Raw genomic sequence first — 21,650 nt, forward strand, 5'->3', positions numbered from 1 at the left:
AAATATGTCGATAAAGTCTTTAGATCTGTATGAACAAAGTAATTAATGCACTCATTCAATTATAAAAAAAGCTATAACCACTGTAATATCTACTAAGAATTTTCAGTAATTATGTCTATTGTAATTATCATGAATAGTAATCACATAACCTTCTAATGAGGCTGACAAAAGATAATAAAATATGCTCGATATACTCCCCACACAGAGGGACCAACACTTCTGAGCAGGACAAGCAGTGATTACTGTCAGAGCATGAATAACATACTCTAATTAGCATATAGTCAGCAGTTTATAGTACTCAGCTACTCTTAGATAAAAGCTTTTCATTTGTGCACAAAAATAAAAGCACACTACATGTACTAACAATATTATCATTCATCTCTGATTCAGCTAAAAACTTTTTAAAACCTAGTATGAATATGAAAAAAAATAATTTGCAACTGAAGGCTCATACTACATTTATACAGGTCCTACTTTAATTATTGAATACAACACAGTAACGATTCCTGCATATACTACAGGGTATGCAATCCTACCAAAAACTTGGTTTATAGAGAAGCCTGGAGTCTACTTTGCAGCTATGGTTCATACTAATACACACATTTCATCCATTTTTGTCACAATGTTTATTTTTAAAGTATCATTTCACTGAAAAGTATTTCAACATGTCTTTAAAATTGGTGTTACCAATGGGAATCCTGAAAAGCACAGACAGATACTGTACAAATTACTTAGGTCAAAACAGGATTCTCAAAGCAATGCATTTATTCTCTAATTGTAAAGGTCTAAGCATCACCAGTGTAAACCTTACAATTTAAACCAGCTAAGAAGCCCCTTATTTTTTAAAGGCATCATATCTACGTTTGATTGGCATCTTCTTGACTATATTCAGAACTAAATATTTGCTGCCATGTAGCTGAATGATTCCAAATACTTTCCTCTCTCCTCTTCCAAAGTCTGAGTAATACTATTTTTTTTAAAGCAGTTTGCAGTACCTTTAAAAACATGCAAATATATAGAAGAGAATTAACATAGAATGACAGAATAAAGAATGAAAGATTGTAAATTAGAGAAATGAGAGTATGATTATAACTATATTATTTTGGACCCTATGAGTATATCTAAACTGTCTGGGAATTTTACCCAGCCTCTACAGTGGGCTGGATTATTAAAACAACCTGCTATAAGGCACACTATGAAGTACACCTAGATCTTAGACCCCTCCAAAAAAGACAGCTAATTAGGCACTGACCATATTTGTACATACCAGATTTAAAGACTGAAATTTTCTGAAAACCTACCCCACAACACAAATTATTGATTACTTGAAAACATAAAAGTGTTGAACATTTTCCCCATAAATCTTTTACTCTATTTTCTATGCACTGTACGCTTTGTTACTGTGGTCACTGACTACTCTGATTTAGTGGCTTTTCTCTCTCTATTCTATTTACAAACATACTATTTTAAGTAAGGCAAGCTGGCCTGGGAACAAATATTTTCATTAAATAAAACCGTTATATAAATATCAAAGATATACTTTGTCCTTAGTTACAATGTTATCTAACATTAGTAGAGTAAGGAAATCACAAGTTCACACATAGGTGGGGTTTTTTTGAAAAAAGCACCAAGACAATGCTGTTTGGTGGGAGAAAATTTAGTTATCAAAAAAAAATAAATTCTGAAAATTACCAACACTCTTGCATCCAGATCCCCCCTTTCCTTTTTTTTTTTGTTTAAAAACTGTTTTATGAAATTATAACTCACCCTTGCTTCATTCTGCTGAAGCTTTTCTTCCATACTTAAAGCTGTTGGAGAATCCAAGAGTGCAATCTAAAATTGTAAAAAGTAAACATCAAGTTAAAAAAAGGGAAGAAAAAAGTAACAATTTCTGGTGGAATCAAATGCAATTGTTCAACTTTTTTAATTATTTAGGATGAAGTATTTTCAACTCTAACATTTTACCTTGAAATACTGTAAGCAGAATAATCAAAATCTTGTCAAAGCAGATATTTCAAATACAAATCATCGGTTTGAGTGTACTATTTTCATTCACTATGTATACACATGGTCACACACATCCAGACACTGAAACCACGCACAAGTTTATAACTGGTAATTCCTGATACATCTATCTTTACATTTCTGTTAAACATGAAAATCTATTATGCACCAATAGTTAACCATTTTGCTATAATACATATGTATATTGCTTATCTTTAATAAATATAACTAAGGTAGCTGGCCTTAGAAAAGGAAAACTGCTATACAACATGCACACACACAAGCAATACTTATTGTTATGTGACCTGCTACACTGAATCCAGCACTATATTTTGGTAACCAGTATTTTCAGTGATCTACAGAAGCATTTGCAATACAGTACTCTGGGAATATAAAGGAAAACCACAAAAGAAATTATACAGAGATTTATATTCTATTGTGCATACATAACACCACCTGCTGTTTTACCAACCATCACAAATTCAATTAACTGAAGCAAGTTTTCTATTGTCTCCCACACAGACATCTATCACATCCTATAACTGAACCAGATTTATTTTGTGGTATCCACTGTTTTACAGCTTGGAATTAGGTCAAAGCATTAGATCTTCAAAGGGGTCCAAGTTACATCTACTTTGCCAACTCTAAATCAAACCATATTTTGAAAATTAATTAATTTTCCCCTCCTAAAGAATATGGGAGAAACACAAGTATAATAGAGTAATTCAACCCCATGAAGAGTTTTCTAATTGTAAAAAAGCAGAGCTCACCACTTCAATCATCTACAATATCTATTACTGCTTCCAAGTGTGGTCCCATCTCCTTTTTCAGCAAATGTTTTATAGCATGAAATCTAGCTGAAGTACTAGCCTTCTATTAAAAAAAGTCTATGCTGAACTGACATTTCACATTGCATAGCCTATCTAAAATAAAATTAGATAGTTCTAGAAATAAATCTGAAGTATCATTTCAGATACTTGTAAATCACATTGGCTCAAGTATGAAATCTAGCAGTCCCAAGTGACATTATTTAGAAGAGAAAACTGGCCTGAGCCGATTGCATATTCCTTATTGTTAGCTTGGTTTCACCATCCTGGAAACAGAGAGGAAATTAAGCCTAACTGAGCTTATGCTGCAAATGTTTATAGTGGCTAATACTGATAAAAGAATAAGAAAGAGAATCATGCAAAAGGGAAGAAAACACATGTTTTCTTACATCACCACTGAAAATACTTTTACATATTTAGCATGTTACATGCTTTCTAATGTACTGTGTGGCCAAACACAAATAAAACATATTGTTCAAACCCTCCAATACTTCTACATTTTTATATTTATGCGTCTTAAATACTTTATACCTTCTACTTCTTTTAAGATACTAGATAAAGTAGCTCTTCAGGCCATCAGGCTAGACCCAGGAAATATGTGACTACTCAGTCTCCTTATGCTGTGGTGACTACCTGTTGCACAACACACTGCAATCAAGCTCTGATTATATTAAGAGAAAGCTAAAAGCTTTGGGATGACAATTTTTCCCCCCTTATGTTAAAAGGGGTAATCTACTGGCCATATGGAAACTGATTCAATCAGGAAAATAATATTCATTCATAGCCTCATAGAGCTTGTTTACTCAAATCAATATAATGAAAGATAATTATCTCATTACATTCTAGAAATAGATGTTACAACTCAAGGAAAATTATACATAAATTTTAAGTAAAGCTAACCTGATTCCCTTGAGCAAGCAGGGCTTTTAATCGGGCTATTTCAGCTCTCAGCTCACGGATCAGTTTGACATTAGGATCCTCATTAATAGTAGGCTTGTTGATGATGTTTTTGGCTCTATTTGCATAGCGAAGTGTACTTAAAGTTTCTCCATAATTGACATCAGCAGGTGAAATAGCTAAGGAGATGAAATCGGAAACAGTTTATCTAGCATCATATGTTTAATTTAGTAAAGTTAGTTTATATTTTAGAAGTCAGATAAACTTAAACGTGGATGAAGAGACAGAAATATATGATTAATCAGTATGGCTACCATTTGTTCCAATTATTCACCGAGCTCCATTGCTTTCATGTCACTATAACTTTGCTTAAGTAAACACTGTATTAGAATAGCATATTAGAATAACCAGGTCCAACAACCAAGCATTGTAAAAAAATCTTGCTGTCAATCTACTTAACTTTTACATTTCTCTGGTAAGCATAAACATCCTATATGAATACTTTTCAGGCTTTCTTGCAAACTTTTAACAAGAACAGTGGGAAAAACAGTGAGTATTTTATAAGTATCAATGTAATCATTGAATGGAAAAGTCATTTCAGGTAAAAACACAGTAGGTTCAGTCCAAGTTTTGAAGGGAAATTAAACATCATTCAAACAAAAAGCAGACATGAAAACCAAAACAAGAGAAGAGCTTCTATAATTTACAAACCTAGCCATTCTGCTGAGCTGCAGGCAGCCAGCAGCAAGCAGACCTGTTATCTATCTGATGCATCAAAAGAAACCAGTATTATTTTACAGGCAACTTAACCAGGAAAAACAATGGAGTTTAAGTGAAAGTGCTAATGCTATCCTTCATTTAATTTTCCTAACAATATACAAGATGGTCCCAATTAAAAAGACAATTACTGCATCGAAACAGATGAGCAAAAACACAGAAGAGAACACCATGCAGAAATGAGGGACCAGAAATCTTAATAATCCAACTGAACAAGAGACCCAGAGAATCAGACAATGAAAACACCTGAAAAAATAATCAAGTATCAAAAATATTTTGCCCTTCCTCATTCTCTCAACAGTAATAAATATTCTTTTTGTGGTAGAGACTCCCTGAATCCAGGTAGATGCACTTGGCAACAGACTATACTTCCCCTAGCTCACACTATCACTTCCCTACTTTATCTACTGTTTCCTCTCCACTACTCTATCATTCTCTTTCTGGAAGAATGTCATGATATGTTACAGAAATATGAAAATCAGAATTGGATGTATTTTTATAGGAGCCTTTCCTACAGTTTGAGATTATCTTCCTGCTTTTTTTTTTTTGTTTAGTTACAGAAAAGGCAGGCCAAACGTATCCAGACAACTTGTCAGGCTCTGTTAGGCAATTCAACTACATTACCAGCAGAGTTACTGTCAAAGAAAAGATCAACCCTCAGGGCTCTGCCTAGCAGAAGCATTGTTAATAGATGAGGAAGTAGCTGAAAAAGCAGCTGGGCACTGTAATCATTAATATAAGCACTGAAAGCTCATTGTGTTTCTAAAACTTCTCTTCCCAAACCCTCTGAAAAAAACCAAACCAAAACAAAAAAAAAAAAAAAAAAAAACAAACAAAAAAAACAAAACTACACAACAAAAAAACCAAGTTACTCAACCATGTAACTGAAAGAAAGCATCAAGAAGAAAGATGCCAGCACTGTGTTACTCAAACAGCCAGAAAAACAAAGCAGAGTCTGGTCCAAGATCCTATTTTGGTACTACTATGATCAACCTGAGGAAATAAAGTGGCATGGATTCCAAAAACATCCCAAAAATCATGCAACAAAGCAACTGCTGTCCAGAGTATCATATGGTAACAAAGTGACCGAAGAACCAGAATTTCATCCAATGCATTTTATTTCCTCAATTCTGCTCTCCCACCATTCCCAAGAGGGGACTGCATCAGTTAGACTGCATTTCATTTGAGCAGGAAAGAGTGAGAGAAATTTCAGAGCTGCTCTTCTCCTCACACCTTACAATCTCTGACATCCAAAATCCTCCCCTCCCCTTAAACGTCCTCCTGGCTTCACTTGGGGTTTTGGGGAATGGAATTCCCATTCCAGTTTGTTGAAAAACCTGCAATACATATGCCATCAGTAGGTTTTTAAACCAAGTGATTCTTACAGAGCTTCCTATGGGTAAAAAGGAAACTGTAAGAAAAGTTTGCAACATGGCTGATCATAAAGAATTTAATTTAGACAAAAAGTTAAAATGCTGTGTGCATTCAAAAAGTAGGTTAAATAAAAATGACAGTCTTATGCACTGAATGCCAGAAGAGACCAGGTTGTTTCTGTTACTAATGCAATTAAAAAACCCACAGTTTTGGAAAAGCAAACTGATTCACCCATCAGTAGTGACTACATGCACAAAGCTGGAATTTTTTTATTTTTTTTTTACTGGGGATCAAAGTCTGCAACCTGGGGAGGAGAGGCATAAGGGGAGAGAAGTACAAGACTATCTAGGTCCAGGTTTGAGCCTTTACCATGAGTAACAGAGCTGTCTGAATGCAGATGAATCTCAAGAATAAACAGGAACTATTACGTGAAGTTTAACTGGTCAGATAAGCTAATCATTACACTGTACATGTGTCAAAGAAACACAGCAGTGAGGTAGATGTCAGAGCAAATGCAAGCAATTAGACGCATACATTTGGATGATCCTTACTTATGCAAACAAATGTCTAATGACTGTACATATACAATCTGGATACCTTGTTACATTTGTGACCAAGTACTCAGCCAGTGATATATACACCCAAATAGATAATCTGCAGATGAAAACTGCTATTGTTTATGACATTACTAAACAACTAGACTGTCCCCATATACACAATGAGACCCTATATAGTTCTACTGCTGGAAGAGATGTTCTGCAGAGTGTAGGCAAAGGCAGAGTGTTACTAGAAAACTCAGAAAGAAAGAGATCATTAATATGTGTAAACAATGTTCTCCCTTAACAAAGCATCTGGAATCTAAATATTTACAGCCACTCCTATTAAGCATACACTGTTCACGATGCAAGAAAGTAATTTAAAGACACTTACTGGCAATCATTATAGTTTTAGAGTTTCCTCCTAGGCTATCTTTTAACAGCCAAGTCAACACAGAGTCCCTGTAAGGCACAAATACTTGTTTCTTCTTTGAAAGAGGATTTGTTGCATCCTGAGATAGATCAGCTGTGATGTGGAGGTAGGAAAAAAAAGCAATTATATATTTTCATTCATTTTCAAAAAAGGTATGCATTAGGCCACGATTTGTATAAGTAAAAATGAACAGAAGTAAATAAACAGAAAGGTATTCAATGACTAAAAAAAATCCAAAACAGACAAGCACAAAAATCAGAGACATACCTAAGGCAGAAATTACATTTCCCAGAGTAACTAGAGATTTGTTAATATTTCCTCCTTCCTTTAATCTAACCCCTGTGGCACCGGTGGCATCTGCTCTCTCACTTCCAGCAAGATCTACCAAATGAATCTTGCTAACAGTTTCACAAGGCATTTCGGAATCAAATTTAGCCTACAGAAAAAAAAAAAAACACACAAAGAAAAGTATGTTAAGCTACAAAATTCTGAAATTTTGCTGAATACAACTTAGAGGCCTTTTTCATGTCATGATTGAATTTAACTTGTTTACAATAGCAGAGCTTCAGAAGACAGATGTATTAGAGGTGTCACAGAAAGGCATTTGATCATTAATTGCTGCATAACTCCCAAGCAAGTAGTTACCACTTTAAATTGTAATATTTGCAACTTTCTAGCCACTTATGCACATGCACTGACAACTGTGAATTGGTATTTACAAGATGCACAGTGAACACGTGCTGTATTTATTTTATTAAGCTTTCAACATTTATATTTATATTTAGCTTTCAACAAGTTATAGCATACACAGACACATTTACACTCAATTTCTCCCCCTGCCTCCATGTTAAAGTAAGTAGCAATTGCAATTTCATTCTACTATTTTAACTGAGGCTTATTCTCAATTTTTATCTTAATTCATATAAATCAACTCAGATTGCCTTGTTTCAAAATTTCTTCTACTTTTACCGTACAACAGTAGAAACATTTTGCTGCCTGCCTCTCATCCTCTTCTGAAAGCTTTGTTATGAGCAATTATCATTAGTGAACAGCTGGTGCATGAGATTTTGTGTGTGTGTGTGGTTTTGGGGGGAGGCATGCAAAGTTCTGTCATGAGAGCGAACCACCTCTATGCTACCTTCTCTTCATCTAGCAGGTTATCCGTGGACTGCCTAAAAAGCCCCCCAAAAACAATGAAGAGCAGGAGTCATTAGAAAAGGACTTTACTGCATATAAACAAAAAGATCATTACAGTCTGAGAAAACATGTTAAATCCCTCCATTATTCCATCAGTAAATCAAGGAATATAAATAGGTTTCCAACACTAACAGAGGAAGAGTCAGCAAGAAAACACTCAGAAAACATTTCTACACTCTACGATTTGGGCCATGGAGACAGGTTTTTTGTAAACTTTGGATAACATTAGAGCATAAAAGGTAGCCCATGTTCACCTCTGGCTGAAGTCTCACACAACATGCTCCTCACCCACTCCTGTCACAGGAGCATCGTGAAACACACTGGCAATAGTAACTCTTATTCAGCCTGAGCTCCCAATAATTATCTCCTCAAAATCTATTAAACATCATTTTAAGTAATCACACTACACTGTAAATTTTAAAGATTATAATCACTGATAAACTTATTTATAATTCTCAAAACAGTATTTTCACACTTTTAACTTTCCTCATCACAAAACAACAACATAGTCATTATCTACCCATACTTACTTATTTGACAACCTTATTTTTTAATTATCATGTGAATTATTGAATGTAAATACATATTAAGACAGGCAGTTTGGTTTTGTTACCTGAGTGAAGTTGATTGTGAAAATGGCGTGCGACCTGCTACTGACATCATTCATTCCAGTTGCAGCCGTTGTTCTATTTATATTTCCTGCATCCATAAGTTCCTCTACATCAGTATAATTTTGCACTAAATGTTTAGACAAATCTAAAGAAAAGCAGAGTATTACAGTATGCTCATACTTGCACTTGAAAAAGATTCAAATTACCCTCACTGCTGCAAAGTATTGCTGCAATTAGTGTTTATTGTGATACTTGTTTATCACTTAAGGAAAGGAATGAGGCCTCATGTGAACAATGGAGAACTTACACATTTACAGTAAATTAAGAAAAAAAAATGCAATCTTACTAAAGTTTTTAGTGCAATAACATAAGCATAATCCCTCAAAAGACATGAACCTTCCCTGGCAGAGGACAAATTAAGACAATTAGATCCTAATAGGTTCTTTCCACCTAAACATTAAAGATTTACAAATTATAGTCAACAAATTCTTAAAACCAATTGTATCTCTTAACATTACTTAAAATTGTGTTATAAATTTACAGATAAAAACTGTGTATGTATAATAATCTTAGAATTGGGAAAGTGCATGGGGATACAAAATGAAAGGCTATACTCCTTTAATGCTTTTATATCAAAGAAAAGAACTGTATCCATCATCATTTATATTTTAAGAGATAAAAATGCCCTATGCAATTAGAGATGACATTTTAGAATATATAAAGGTAGTAAAGTATGCAGTGCAAAACACTGGAAGTTGTTTTACCCTCAACATATGGCCCTTCTTTTGGATGTTCTCGTATTCGTAAATTAGTTTTTGATGACTTCCGTCTGAGAAGATCTCTCACACGTTCATTATAAATTTCCAGATAACTGAAAGAAAAAGATTAGAAAACCACTGACTGATTCAAGAGTCTTTAAAAAAAGGAAAGCCATGTTAACACTGTGTTTGAAAGCAAGATGCCTGGAGAAGCAAATGGATCCAAAGTTGGCTTAAGATAGTAATGACTACAGCATACTTGTACCATAAGGAAAAAAGTAATAAGCAAGTAGAAAGGAAGCAGACATTAGCAAGATCAAGATCTCCTAATGTCAGCCTGAAATAAAGGCTAAAAATAAGGAAGATGCTGTCCAGTAGGAAAGACATTTTCTATCATCTAAATAAACCAAAACGCACAGCTGTTGGACTGAAGTTAGAAGCATTGTGCATTTTGACTACAACTGCCAACAAAAATCAATTACAGGACTGAGGCCAAGCATGGAATGTTATTTGAAAAACACACACTTTTCTCAGAGATAAAGTGAAACAGGGTGGTTGTAACTGAAACAAGTTTGATAACCAGCAAGTTATGGACACACCAAGACCTACCTGACTTCTGTTCGAAAGGATGCCTCATTCCGCTTTGTTTTTTCACTTATTTTGCTGAATAATCCTTCACAAATTCGAGGTATTAAACCTGCATCACCCTGCAATAACAACAGTTGTTATTTCCAAGGCTATATACACAATATATTTTGAAAAATAAACCCCAAGATCACTAGTTGAGAGTTCCAACATCCAGAAAAAGGAAAAGAAAAAAAAATAATCAAATCTTTTCAACAAATACTCTCTTGCCCTTTATTTAACTGCAGTTACCTTGCCACTTTAATCCTTGTGTGTGTGTTGGGATGTATATACTAGCTCCATTTCTTTGCTATTGGGATATATTTTGCCCCTCTCATTTAGTTCAAATAATCCCAACTGCTTAAGGCAGAAACTGGCTCCTCAGAGCAACATATGAACTGCCTTATCTCAATACTATTTCTTCTAACTTCTTCCACCTCATCTCACTAAATGGGACAAGAGCCATATATAGGCATCCATGAGCCATTCTCATTCAAAACCCCAATCCCCAGCTCACAGTCCTTCCTGTCTTGAAAGATTCAGCAGGTCCTCTGGATAAATTGGTATGCAATAACCATGTTAAAACTACATTCACTGTATCCTACAATGCAGCCAAATTAAATTTTATATTTAACTTCTGAATGCTTGACTCTGCCGTTAAAGAGTTTTTATGCATAAAGTGCTCAGTCGGTTTAATAAAGCTAACTGAAAGAACATATTCCTTCTCACAGATCAGACTACATAGCTTACTAGCAGGGCTGCAACTATCCATTACAGGGTCCTTGCCACTTCACCTAACACAGCAGCCAGCAGCAGCAGGATGTCATCTTCTCGGTTAAGCTGGCACTTGAGAATTGAGCTTCATCCCAGTGAGGCTGCTGCTCCACCACCAACGTCAAACATGTGTCTGACTGTGAGGCAGCAGCTAATGCTGCCAAGATATCCAGACTTAGCATGCAGCTCTCCCCTTCCCATTGCTCCAGGGAGACCCCTTTCCGGCCAAACAGCAAGGCAGCAAGTCAAAGCCAGGGTTTTCCCCAGCAGCAGAGGAACAGGAGAGTGCCACGCAGCTCTGGTCTCAGCTGACAAGAGGCTCCTTGCTCCCAGCTGCCCCATTCCCACTGAGTCTGATTAGGTAGATGCCCAACTACCTGCTGAGCACACCTCCTCCCCACTGCTTCAGAAAGACAGCAGCTAACGCTCCTTCAGAACTGAAATGAGTGAATGAAGCTCCAAGGAATAAAGGGAGAGGACATATACATACAGATGAGCTTTGGGCTCAGAGCTGCAAAACTCTGAAGTAGCTTACAAAACAGACTGTCAGCTACAATTTGCCTCCAGTCCAAAAACGCATAAGAGATTTGATGAGATGGACTAATTCTAATTCTATGCACCACTAAGGCAAGAAATGTTCTTGCTTAGAGTTAGGGGCCATGTAATTATGCAGGAGGCAAATTAGGACAAACCAGACCAAACATCCCACGGGAGCATAGCCCATGCACTCCAGGCACCCAAGAGTTTGCCTGGTGAGATTCTACAGATACCTGGGCGCAGGAAAAGTCAAAGACAGGGTTTTCCCGTGCACCAGACTCTGGCAGGGTGAGTGCTTCATGGGCAAAGACTTCTCTTCTATTTGGACCCCCACATAAAATCTGACCCCTTTTGCCCAAGCTTATTCCAGTCTGCTCCCATGCTGGTCCCCTCTGTCCTTATTCTTCAGTTTCCCCTTGCATTCTCTGTTCAAGCAATCTTCTTCCAGGTGCCATCTCTGAGCTTCGCTTCCTCTTTCCTTTGCCCAGATATAATTCCCAATTCACCATCCAGTCTCTTTTTTTTTTTTTAATCATACTCTATCCCTCCATTTTGCCCTCTTCCAGCTTCTTCCTCCTCTTAATCAGAGCCTTTCTGTCCTTCTTAAACCAGGCTTCATTCTTTGAATAATAATCTATTCTCTCCTTCTATCATACCTAGTGCTTCACCTGACCGCATCTTGGCTTAAAAAAAAAAAAAAAACACGAACCTAGATAAAGGGAGAAACTTGCAGCTTAATTAGGCTTTTTCTAAGACAGTTGCCTTTGGTAACAGAGGAGCAAGCAGCCCTTCCCAATATGTATCAATCTCTACCTCCAGATAAAGTTTCAGGGTTCAGCGTTGGAAATTCCCACACACTTTGTTTTTCTTCTTTTTTAAACACAGGAAGAGGAAAAAGACTTTTCTTTCATCTCATGCTTGGAAAGACCTGAACAGTTTTAATTAAAGCTTAAGGAAAGAACATGAAAGATCCATCACAAAGTTTTAGGCAAGTCATTAGTGTCTGACAATTTAACAACTGCAAAGAGAGTCTTAAAATAGGAAATAATAGCTCTAATTGAGTAACTTCAACCATAGCAATACAGCGATGAGAAAGGAAGAACACATAGTTCCCAGTGTATTTTATCAGTAAAATGTACTTCTTACAGAATGTACACTCTTTATTAGAAACTATATTTAAACATTTTCTCCCTTTTCACCCCCTACAGCTCCAAGGCAGGATCAACTACATCTTTGACAGTTCTTTTTTTTCTGGGTTACAGAGCTTCCAGTCATGGAAATCTGTAGAACCAAAATAGGTAGTTCACTCCAGAGCTGAATTTTCTTATTAAAAGCCTGTTGTCCTTCTATGCTATCTAACCAGAAAACTCCTCATTGCAATGTAAATGTACTGTTTCTTACCCATCTACTTTGGATACAGGGAACAAATTATTCCCTTCTTTACTGCAGCAGCCTTTCACGTCTTGGAAGACTTTTGTTCCTCCACAGTCTTCCTTTCTCTGCGTACGCAAGTCTGACTTTCCTGATAGATCATGTTTTATAGATCTCTGATCATTTCAGTTCCTCTGCTCAAGACTTATTCTAACTGGTCCACATACTTCTTGAAATGACTGCTGCACACAGTATTGCAGAAGCAGCTTTCCAGAGCCAAGAACAGCAGATATTGAAAGCAAAATGAGAATAGAATACATACTTTTTAAGGAGAAGTAGGGAAAAAAGAAAATTTATTTTCAATTCAAGTTTTCTTATAGCACTGTAGTCTCTCTGACAGGGCCATCAATTTTCAAGCATTTAACTTGGCGGTTGAGTATATTTTATACACACTCTGTATAAAGCCAGATTAAAGTATTTATGTATCATGGCAAGAAGATTAGACCCTTATTATTGAATAGTGTCAAACAAACTTCAGCACCTATTCATTTGCAAGATGTCTTGATGATTATGGTCATTACATATAGTGAGGCAGTCTCATAAAAATGTCACTTTTATAAATTTCTGAAATAGAAATCCACATCTAGGTCATAAGATCTTTTCTGGTTACAAAAGTCTATTCTGCTTACCATACTGAAGTTAAATATAAAGCTACTTACTCTGTGACAACTGAAAGAAAAAGATTTACAGCCAATTTACTCTCCTAAGCTAAGGGAGGTGCAAAGTGGCCAATCTTGCTACATTTCAAAAGAGCTATCTATCTAAGGAAGAACAAGTGGCAATATCCTCCTTTTCAATTCTGCTGGGAGAAAACATGATGTGTTTTTTTTACCCAAGGATTAAAGAATGAAACCTGTAGAGGCTGCCTGGCAAACAGGCTTCATCAGCCAGCCCTTTTAAACTGCTCCACTCCCAACAGTTTAGTGGGTTCTTTCTGTCCTTGGAAAGTCATGGAGGCAACTGCAAGAAACTACTCCCATCCTTTACTCACAAACTGCCAAATACTCCTCCTATCACACCTTCTTCTAGGGTCTTCACTGAAGTGCTCAACAGGACTTAATCCTTAAAATGAAAGTTATTGTGTCATCTCATAATGGTTTGCTGAAACTTACATTTAACTACTCTCATCCCCCTCCTCACTTGATAGCCTTCTCTAAACAGGGGTCAAGGACCTACTTTAATCTTCTGACCCTTTAAAAGAGGTCTAAAAACCAGATCTCTTCAGAAAGAGCTGATCATCCATGTTCTCAAATCAGTATCTTCTTTTTTTATCTCAAGTTCGGCATAGAAAATCAGTGGTAGCATTTGAGATATTTAGTTTTGTTACTGAACAAAAATTATTGCTTTTTATCCAACATAACAAAGCATCACTTAAAGACACTTATTCCAAATGTAAATATCTACCTATAAAAGAAGCAGCTTCTAAAACCTCTGATTACTACTAGAAGGTATGATACATGGGGAGTCAGTAGCATACAGACAGGATCAGTAATAATAATTCCATAAAAACATGCTCTTGCAATATCACAATTTCAATGCATTGCTACGGATTTAAAAAAACACCTGTTTAGTTGATGTGGGGCCAGTGGTGGACATTGTCTACCTGGATTTCTCTGAGGCTGTCAATACAGTTTCCCACAGCCTCCTCCTAGAGAAACTGATGCATTACAGTCTAGACAAGTGGTCTGTGCAGTGGGTGGGGTACTGGCTGACAGGCCACACCCAGAGGGTTGTGTTAAATGGCTCCTTTTCAAACTGGCAGCCTGTCACAAGTGGGGTCCCCCGTGGATCGATATTGGGCCCAATGCTGTTTAATGTCTTCGTAAGTGACCTGAATGATGGGATCAAGCGTACCCTGACGAAGTTTGACAACAATACCAAACTAAGTGGGGAAGTGGACACCCTGCAGGAAGACCTGGGTAGGCTGGAAGAGTGGACTAACAAAAACCTTATGAAGTTCAACAAAGACAAATGTATGGTCTTGCACCCAGGAAAACATAAGCCAGGAGTGCAGCACAGACTGGGATCTACCTGGCTGGGGAGCAGCTCTGTGGAAAGGGACCTGGGGGTCCTGGTGGACAACAAGCTTAATATGAGTGAACATGTGCTGTGGCAGCAAAGCAAGCCAGCAGGATGCTGGGTTGCATCAACAAGGGCATCACCAGCAGACATAATCATTATCCCACTCTACTCTGCACTTGTCAGGCCACACCTGGAATACTGTGTTCAGTTTTGGTTGCGACTATACAAAAAAGATGTGGACAGGCTGGACAGGGTCTAGAGAAGGGCCAGAAAGATGATCAAAGGACTGGGAAACCTGCCATATGAGGAAAGGCTGAGAGAACTGGGTTTGTTCAGCCTTGAGAAAAGAAGGCTTAGGGGAGACCTTATCACCATGTTCCAGTATTTAAAGGGTGGCTACAAAGAAGACAGAGACTCCCTTTTTACAAGGAGTCACACGGAATAGAAGAGGCGTAATGTGTACAAGTTACTCCTGGGGAGATTCCAACTGGACACGAGAGGACAATTTTTCACAATGAGAACAATCAGTCTTTGGAATAATCTCCCCGGGGAAGTGGTGGATTCTCCAATGTTGGACATTATGGACACGTTCGACAAAAAAAAGGACATTTTTAAGATTCAGCTGGACAAGGTGCTGGGCCATGTTTTCTAGACAGTGCTTTTGCCAAGAAAGGTTGGACTAGATGATCCTTGAGGTCCTTACAACCTGGTATTCTATGATTCTGTGAAAATACAACATACCGCATTTCCCATCATGGTGTAGGACTTCCCAGATCCGGTCTGTCCGTATGCAAAAACACAAGCATTATAACCTTCAAAAGCAGATTTAAGCACATCTGTACCAAGATTTTTGAAAACCTAAAAAGAAAGAAAGTTTTTTAAGACAACAGAAGCTTGGGGAAAAAAGTTGTCATCAGCCATCAGTCCAGCAAGGCAAATACTAAACAATAAACTACCACAATATAAGCTATTGGCATCAACCAATGATATTTACTATAGGACAGGAAATTAGTACTTCAAATAAAACACTAAATTTTACTACCATATTTAATTTACAGCACTGCATCAGTATATTTTCTACGTTTTCTGTCAGAGATCTACTTGACATGTAGAAGAACAAAAAACACTACCTTCCTTCTATAGCTCCAATTTCTTTCAGCAATCTCAGATACTTCATTCACTTCTCCTTATTGTTAATACCTACTTACTTTTTGTATCTTTGCCAACTCTCCATGTTCTGCAAATATCCAGCCCCTGCTCACAAGGAAATGTTTCAGTAATCCTGTCAATTTCTTGGTTTGTGTTTTTGGAGGGTTTTGTTTGTTTAGTGTTTTGCTTTAACCAAGTGTAAGAAAATGACCCATTATTTTCTCCATATTTCCTCCCTAACTGGCTTTTACATACCAATACTTTTTAGGCTGGCAAACACAGAAACATGTTTTCTATATGGTAAGTGACCCTCTTCCATCAGCTAGCCCCTTCTCTTTTGCCCTCAACATTTACTAACTGATCACAATCCCTCCTCCACATCCCATAATACGGGAGTCTGTTCTCACTTAACTTCAGCTCTCACCAGATGCCTTCAATCACCTTCCTTTGCAATACTGGCTCCAGTATCCCTCCCAGATTCCTGACCTTTCATTATCATTACACCTAATTTCCATCCATACACCCACTGGCCAAGGAATGCAGATTTCTCTCAACAAAAATATTAATGTGGGTCTCCCAAAGCAGACATTTTCAAAAATCTCATACATGCTTCACATAATTTGGCTACTAGTCTGCAGTATATGTGATTTAAATTAACTAAGGCGTAAAAGTCATTATTAATAGCGAATGGCACACACACAGTATAACCATGCTACTCTTCCCTTGAAGGAGTGTTGGGTAATTTCTTTGATCATTAACGCTCAGTTGCAAGCATGCCTTTGGAATACTTAACTCGACCTTCCCTTGAGCAAAGGAGTTGCAATGCTGTAATCAGTTATACTTCTCAAAGAGGAAGAGTATAAAGATCAGCCAAAGCACAATTTCCCTTTTGCTTGCCATTTGAAAAGTAGCATCTTAGTTGAATTCTCCGTCCTGAGTAACTGCTCCTTTATTTTTTCCCCAATTTTCCCTTTCTCTATGTCCAAGTTTTTACCTCACTATCTGGACCAAGTCTTTATGCACTACAGTTTTGACCGCATTTTCCCTTTTAAAAATTTGTCTATATCTTGCAAAGTGATTTGAGGTAGTACATAGGACAGTTACAGTCAGTGTTGTCTGAACACAGAGGCTTAACACACAGTTTAGAAGAAAAGACATTGTTAGGATGGGACTTTGTCAGAACCAAACAGCTGGGACACTGGTTTGTCACAAAAGGGCTGTAAACATCAAAATTCTATTTGTTTCTCTTCCAGGAATACAACCTAAGTAGCTTGATGGTAAATTGCCACTCCCGCTCTAATTTTTGAATACTAAAGCATATTTTGCCTCTACAAGGCATATTAATGGGGAATGTAGTATTAGACAGACTTCCATTTATTATTTTTCTGCCTTTCAAATGGAAAAATGTAACAATTGTGAACAAAGCACACTAGGCAACTGCATTACCAACAATCAAGATCAATTTTATTCCATGGCGAGATGAACGTGAATGAAAGATGCCCTTCTATGCCACTGGTGCAGTAAACATGAAATTCTGCAACTTGATAAGAGCTTAACTACAAAGCCTTCCAATTAAATATGAAGTGAATAACACAAGCAAAACAATAGCTTGTGCAGCATTTGTTTAGAAATTGCATTCCCATGGTTTGAAAACTTTTGTTTTCAATGTGCTGTACACATTGTCATTAAAACAACACTTGACACAGGGACAACGATATTTTTGTGGCCAGAGAAGTTAGCATTCTTGTCAGTAAAGGATGAAGGAGGCAGTCTGGGGTTGTGGGACACACCGTAATAGCGGAATATTGAACATGGACATCTAAGCCATGTTTAGGATTTATTGTTAGCATCCTATTACTATGAACCATAAAGCTCACAGCTTTAAAAAAAAAAAAAAAAAAAAACAACATTGCTCAAGGCTGCTGCAGCAATCCCTATATGGGCATTTTAATTTATTATTTTTCTGTAAGCTCCTGACATGGGCAAATTACGCTGATCTTACCTCAACCTGATCCACTCTGAAACAGAGGCAAAATGGCACCAATAAGGAAAAACTTCAAATAAGGAAAACTAATTTATCACTTGTATGTGGAAATTGGACATCAACATAGGATACAACTTGGACATCCATTTATATTAATTCAGGTTTCCTTTGCAAATGGCTATTTTAACAAGAATTAACTTCATTATTTCACAGCACATTCAGATTCTGGAAGAAAACCTGCATTTTAACAGCAACAGCCTAACAACACAATGGACTCTCTTCCTGGGATTCCTCTAATGAGATCTTGTCTAACACAGCTTTCCAGAATTATCTCAAGTCAGGTAAAGAAACAGCTACCTAAAGGATCCAAGAATTAAATATCCATAAACCTAAGCTACAATCAGTGCTTAAGAAGAATTTATGTAACTACTTTTATAGTACATTTTGCAGACTTTTCCAAATATGCATAGATACATCATTAACACTGTTTTAGAGAGATGTACTTATCTATATCAGGAAGAACTGAGAATATGGCAATCAGTTATGACTGAGAATTACACGCATTTTCACGAAACTAAGTAATATTAAACTGAGACCCTAATCAATTTGTATGAGCAAACTTAAGGCAATCATTTTTGTGTCTGCAGAACCACAAGCAAAATGTCAAGCTTCAGTTAGAATCGCAGCAGAAAAATACATGATCAAAGCTGCTTTAATTAAAATAAATAAATAAATATCTGCATGCTCAACTTAAAGCATTTGCTGAAGTTCTAGTAAAGCCATATGGCCTGAATCACCTGCTTAAAAAAAAAAAATCCACTAGAAACTAGGGTTCCAATCATTGTGCTCAAATACACTACTACTTGAATTTGCCACAGTGCTAAATTAATTAGGGTATTTCTACATCAACGCCCAAATAAATGTATACTGCTTGATATTTCAGAGAATATAGCAAAAACTGTGTTACTTAAAAGAACATCATCAAGAAATAACAATCCAGAAAGTTTAAGAACATACATGATCAAATACTTGGATTAAGCACTAACTAATAAATCAGTGAAATAAAAAAGCTTTCAGAAAAAAACAGGACCTACTGCTTACACTGATGGTTAAATAGAAATTTCAAGTATAAATTCTCTATCAAACAATTATAGTCGTATACATAATGACAAAGCTTGTCCTTCTCATATATATTTAAAATTGGCTTCAACTTATTGTTTCTTATTATTAGTTTTAATTCTGAGGCTTTTTAAGATTAGACATACCGGTATCCCTGATTTGGGGGTTACAGAACAGATGAGGTACATACCAAACAGGTATGTATCCAACTGGCTTACAGTGTATTCAGCAAACCCTTGCATTATTTTAAGGGGAAAGAAATACTCTCACTTGAAGCTTAGAGGATCCCAAGTTCCACAAAATCAAAAAAGAAGATAGCAATCACAAAATACTTGAATTTCACTTAATAAATTTATTTGATAATGTGGAATAGCAAAAAGGTTCAATGTTCACATGAAATGTGAGGTCAGGGAGGGTCTATCTGTTCATCTAAATAATGTCTATAGCTCTGAGTTGGATTTTCTGTTCTGAGTGTGCAGGAAGAAAGGCAATTTTGTCCTTTCCTAAGCTGAATACTCAAGGGAGGAGAAAGAAGAATCTTCTTCAGTGTGTACCAAGAATTTTGGAAAAAAATAAAACAAACAAACAAAAAAACACTTCAACCACATAAGAAGAATGTTTCTGTCTAAGTGAATTAAAGATATACACTTGTTTCTCAAAAGTGATTTTTTTCAAAAAAGCTTTTCAAAAACAAAGTTAGTGCTCAGAGAAATTTTCTAACTTGACCTTACAAGACAAATCAGACAAGAACTAGAAAGAAGGCATTTAGCCTGCTATATTAGGAAACACAGCACTTAATGTTAGATAAGTTAAAAAAAGAAAACAAAACAAAATTCAAATTTTCGGGTACCTAGGGAATTTCTAAATTACACAAGAAGCACTTTCAATGAAAAGAAGTTTCAAAGAATGCTTTCAAGCCAAAGAAAAGGGAAAGGAAAAAAATCATTAACATTCAGAAATCCTACCATTTCTTGACAAACAAAGCTGGGACTTTTACTGTCTGCTGAAAAATAGGAAAAATCATAGGTAAATGTCTTAGTTCTTTCTCGTCCTGTGTCTCCAGTACCACCCTCTGGTACCTATTTAAAAAAAAAAAAGAAACAGCTGGTACAATACATCCTGATGAAGTAATTAAAAACATTTTACAATAAATAATCAGAAAGCAAATTTAACATAAGGCTATACACATTTAGAAATTTATAATGACAGGTTAGCCTATTATTCCAACAACAGTGAAAAAATTAGAACAGATATACCCTTCTGCAAGAAAGATAAGTCACGTTACAAGACAGCACAGCAGGAATTATTTGGATTTTACCTTACTGCTCCTAAAACCACAGTACATTTTTGTCACGATACTTACATTCAGTTAAAATTGGTCCTGTACATGAAATTCAGATTATAATAAGGGATTATCCTACCCATATAATTAACAGCAGCCAGAGAGACCTTTGCACTGTAAGCAGCATTTCAGTGGGGAGTCATAATTAAAATGGTGTTACATACCTGCTGCTTAAGGCTATCATCATGCTCAAGACATGACAGCTAGCACTATACTTCAGCAACATTCACTGCTATCTGAATCAGTCTAAACAAACTACGCACTGAAATTCCTTTTCCTATATTTGTCATTGGATACTATCTTGAAAAAAACTATTTGCTGTGCATGATTTCTCTTGCCAAGAGAAATGTTAAAATATACCATCAGAATATTATAGCAAGTGATGGGTACTCTGGGTTTGGTTCATTTTCATGGGAGTTCCAGAAGACTACTTCTACAGATGAAACAAAGGTTTAATAGCTACCAGGCACATACCTCTCTTCTATTGTTGGCTTTCATCTTCCAGCTAAGTAATTACCAGAGTGATAAACCTTAGAAAAACCTGAGATACAGCCTATAGAATGGTTTTCAGAAAACCAGGATGCAGCAAGTTAACAGTTTAACCTGTTTCCCCAAAGGATTACTTCAACACTGCATTTTAAAACCTAAGGGCTGTCCTCCATAGTGCAGCGAGGACCACTGTTTTGTCCAGTCATATTGTGGCAGCTGTTCAGTTAGGACTTCCTTTTTTAAATTGTTTTTACTCACCTTTAAGTTTGTGATTGTCGTTTTATTTTTTTCCATTGAAATAATAAACTTTGCATTAAGGTCTTTTTCCCTGAAAAAAAAAAACAAGACTTGAATATGTTAGATAAAACATATCACAATCATCCAGTCGTATTTCCACTCAACAGGTTGCTTGCCACAGTCAATTATCAAGTGAATTAATTTGTATTTCATTTTTTAATTGTTGTGACCAACATTTATTTATTGCTATCTTTGAAGTGCTTGGGCTTGCCTCCAAATCCCTTCACCTAGGAACAGAGCAGCAGCTTGGGGAAACCTGCTTCAGAAGTTTGACTCTGCAAGTCAATTAAGTGGTTTGTTCTTAATTTGAAGTACTCTGATCCAAAGCCCAGTGAAGTCAATTATGTGGCTCTAAGGAACCACAAACCAGAATGTTACAAGATAAGCCCCAGCCTCTTACCACCATCCTGGTAGTAGCAGTTCCCATTTACCCATACAGCCATAGTAACAACGACTAAATATTTAAAC

General features: G+C 36.5%; 1 protein-coding gene across 14 annotated transcripts in view; it reads right to left on the reverse strand.

Annotated features, from left to right (window-relative positions):
* The window catches only part of KIF16B (kinesin family member 16B), a 154,009-nt gene that overhangs the window by 115,954 nt on the left and 16,405 nt on the right, over positions 1-21,650 (reverse strand). For all 14 annotated transcript variants that reach the window (XR_012651618.1, XR_012651616.1, XR_012651617.1 and 11 more), the window contains exons 2-11: positions 21,144-21,213; positions 20,020-20,133; positions 15,544-15,660; positions 10,024-10,121; positions 9,421-9,527; positions 8,659-8,801; positions 7,116-7,284; positions 6,810-6,941; positions 3,732-3,907; positions 1,768-1,833 (exon numbers count right to left, since the gene is read on the reverse strand). Coding sequence is in view for 7 of the 14 variants with exons in the window: in XM_075035506.1 (XP_074891607.1) it covers positions 1,768-1,833; positions 3,732-3,907; positions 6,810-6,941; positions 7,116-7,284; positions 8,659-8,801; positions 9,421-9,527; positions 10,024-10,121; positions 15,544-15,660; positions 20,020-20,133; positions 21,144-21,213 (1,192 nt within the window). In the remaining 7 variants the exon portion in view is untranslated. The remainder of the gene's footprint in view (positions 1-1,767; positions 1,834-3,731; positions 3,908-6,809; positions 6,942-7,115; positions 7,285-8,658; positions 8,802-9,420; positions 9,528-10,023; positions 10,122-15,543; positions 15,661-20,019; positions 20,134-21,143; positions 21,214-21,650) is intronic.

Source organism: Buteo buteo, chromosome 9 (assembly GCF_964188355.1).
Source record: "Buteo buteo chromosome 9, bButBut1.hap1.1, whole genome shotgun sequence".
NCBI classification, from domain to species: Eukaryota; Metazoa; Chordata; class Aves; order Accipitriformes; family Accipitridae; genus Buteo; species Buteo buteo.